The 3,106-nt window shown below is 53.3% G+C and overlaps 1 protein-coding gene across 1 annotated transcript in view; it reads right to left on the bottom strand.

Moving 5' to 3' along the window:
* The window catches only part of TEAD3 (TEA domain transcription factor 3), a 26,097-nt gene that overhangs the window by 6,224 nt on the left and 16,767 nt on the right, over nt 1-3,106 (bottom strand). The window contains exons 5-7 of the mRNA XM_017522239.2: nt 1,144-1,206; nt 891-953; nt 125-136 (exon numbers count right to left, since the gene is read on the bottom strand). Of these exons, the coding sequence (XP_017377728.2) occupies nt 125-136; nt 891-953; nt 1,144-1,206 (138 nt within the window). The remainder of the gene's footprint in view (nt 1-124; nt 137-890; nt 954-1,143; nt 1,207-3,106) is intronic.

Below are 3,106 nucleotides of genomic sequence, written 5' to 3'. Positions count from 1 at the left end.
TTTTAAAAAAAAAATGAGGCTTGTGCACCTATTAAACTGGTTTCATAATCTATCATTTGAAAATCCTGTGTTAGTTGCTAAGACCCTTTCCCCTCCTCCCACCGGGGAGGGCCATGCTACTTACCAGGTTCATGGCCTGTGAGGGAGAGAGGGAAGATGGATTAGAGGACGTGCGCAGCACCAGGACTGTGGGGTGCCTACCTCCACCCAGTGCCCATGGGTTTTAGCTTCCGAGGAGCCCAAGGAAGCTCAGCGGACCCTCCCTGTCCCCCCAGAGGGAGTGCTTGCCAGCTGGGGCAAGCCCTGGAAAGGGCAGAGTGAGGGAGAACAAGCTGGCGTCCCCTGGGTTCTGGGCATGGGGGCCTGGGGGTGAGAGGCCCCGTCCACTGCACAGCTGTGGGCAGGGAGAAGAGAACACGGCCAGCATGAGGCCCTGAGAAGGGCCTTGGTCATGAACCCCACAGTCTGAGATCCGCAGCTGCAGGACAGCCAGATCTGCAAGGAACTGCCATGCCCACCTCTATAGCCCCACTGGCCAGTACCCCAGGGCCTCCTCCCTGCCCACTGAAGTCCCCATGCAGTTAGTAAGCAGCAGTCAGGAGGAAGGAGAAGAAGAAAAACAGAGAAGAGGAGAGGTGGGCCTCAGTAGCCCCTAGATGGTCTCCTTCTCCCTCACTATAGGGCTGGGGGCTCTTGTTCAGTCTCCAGGGGTTGTGGCCCTATGCAGCCTGGCAGGGCCTTGGGCTTCCTGCTGCCACTTGTGTTTCTTTCTGGACCCCCTCACAGCTTCTCAGCCCCCTGCCTGTCCCAGGCTGGAACCACAGAGCAGCGACAGGCCTGCGCCTGGGAGGGTGCTGGGCAGGCCAGGCTGGGTGGTGGGGACCCCATACCTTCAGCTTGGACTGAATCTCCCGAGATTTCCGCCTGGCTAGAACCTGCAAGTGGCTAGAGACCTGTAGAGAGAAAAAGAAAGAAAGGAAAAGAACAGAAAGAGCGGAAGGACAGGCAGGAACAGAGCTTCAGCCAGAAAAGAGGCACAGTGGGGCTGGAGAGTGGGCCAAGGAGAGGCCTGAGCTATGCAGAGATAGTGCCGCAGGTGAGGGGCTAGGAGGGCTGATGGCCCCCATCAGGCACCCAACATACCTTGATGCCAACCTGGTACTCCCGCACCTTCTTCCGAGCTAGAACCTGTATGTGGCTGGACACCTAGGGGCCGCCCCGCGCCCCGCCAGAGAGGAAAACACAGACAGTGAGGAGGAACAGCCGGGGGGTGGCCGTGGGCAAGGGACATCCCAGCCCCTCATCTCTAGGGGACTACATGTAAGTGGGGGGAACTGTTTTCTTTTTGAGACAGGGTTTATGTTGCCCGGGCTGGTCTCAAACGATCCTCGTGCCACAGCCTCCTGAGTAGCTACGACTATGGGCATGTGCCATTGTGCCCGGTTCAGACACTTCTTGAACACTGCCGATTCTGCTCTCTTCTTGGACTTGTCATGATAAGAGCCACAGTGGCTTCCAGGGCCACCATGTACAGGTGCACAGGTTGTTCACTGGCCAAAGGGCACCACTGAGGGCTGAAATCCAGCCCAAGTTCTGCTGCCCAGCTATGTGTCCTTGTACAAGGTTGTGCCTGACGCTGTCCTCCCACCAAAAGGGGTGACTTTTTCTCACTGGTGTCCTCAGAGGAGACATCTTTTTCTAATTGGCACCACAGGGGCTAGCAATGGCCATGGTGCTCCTGCTGGCTATTAGCTTAAACACCAAGGCCACATCCTCCACCACGGATCTCCCCAGCACCACTTCCTGAGTCCTCCTATCACCCCCAACCACAGCCCCAGCCTATGAAACCAGGCCTGGCCCTCCTGCTTTGCTCCCATAACTTTTTCCCCCCAATACACCTTCTATCTGCTTGGGCTAATATATGCCAGTGTGTATATATGTACTCAGTAGGTGCTCTTAATTGCACTTCTCTGGCAATCTCCTCCTTGAAGTCTCTGTTGGCAAACTTGCGCTAATCACGGTCTGGATGTGTGTGCCCTGGGCTGTGTGCCCAGCTGACTCAACAGACCCTTGACCTTGTCAAAGATCTGACCCAGAGGCGCAGAGAACCCAAATGCCACTGTTTTCCCCAGGAAGCACACAGAGCCTTGAGGCCACTCCACACTTTCAGCATCAGCAATTGGCTTTCTTTGCAAGTTGTTTTTATCCCCACAAAGAAAGCTCCTTTTTCTTTTTAATCATAGCCTGACAGTGAGTATATATGTGATGCCACCTGTCTAGGACCCGGGTGAGCGCTCTTCACACTGCCTCACTGAGCCCAGGAATCAGACACCTATCCAGAAAAATTACTGATCACTTCACGCTGTGACAGTAACTGATGTTTACTGAGCACGGATACTATTGTCCTCTGCATTTACACATACTAGCCCTTGATGTTTACAGCAACATAAAAACAGGTACTAAGGCCGGGCGTGGTGTCTCATGCCTGTAATCCCAGCACTTTGGGAGGCCAAGGCAGGTGGATCACCTGAGGTCAGGAGTTCAAGACCAGCCTGACCATCATGGTGAAACCCCGTGTCTCTAAAGTACAAAAATTAGCCGGGCGTGGTGGTGTGTGCCTGTAATCCCAGCTACTCGGGAGGCTGAGGCAGAAGAATTGCTTTAACTGCAGAGGCAGAGGTTGCAGTGATCCGAGATCGTGCTATTGCACTCCAGCCTGGGCAACAGAGCAAGACTCTGTTTCAAAAACAACAACAAAAGTACGAATATCCCTGACTTAGGTTGACAAAGCTAAAGCCTGGAGAAGTTAAGGAACTTATCGAAGGTCACACGGCGGGGTGCTACAGCCGGGATTCAAACCCAGGCGGTCTCACTCCAGAGCCTACTTACTTTACCACCAAGCTATACTACCAGGACTCACTTGGACCCAGAGCCCAGAAGATTGCCTCCAAATGGCCAATTCTGTGACAGCTGAAAATCCTAACTTAATATTTAGCTCTTTTGTCCATATGGAGGCACTGTGCTTGCCATGAATTGCTACATGTATGTATCTATAAAAACCTAAAACTGCATTTCTTTGCTAAAAGTAATTTTTTTTTTTTTTTTA

This window comes from Cebus imitator, unplaced genomic scaffold (genome assembly GCF_001604975.1).
Source record: "Cebus imitator isolate Cc_AM_T3 unplaced genomic scaffold, Cebus_imitator-1.0 Scaffold24, whole genome shotgun sequence".
Classification (NCBI taxonomy): Eukaryota; Metazoa; Chordata; class Mammalia; order Primates; family Cebidae; genus Cebus; species Cebus imitator.
Note: the sequence above shows the minus strand (reverse complement) of the source record. Positions and strands in the feature narration are given on the sequence as shown.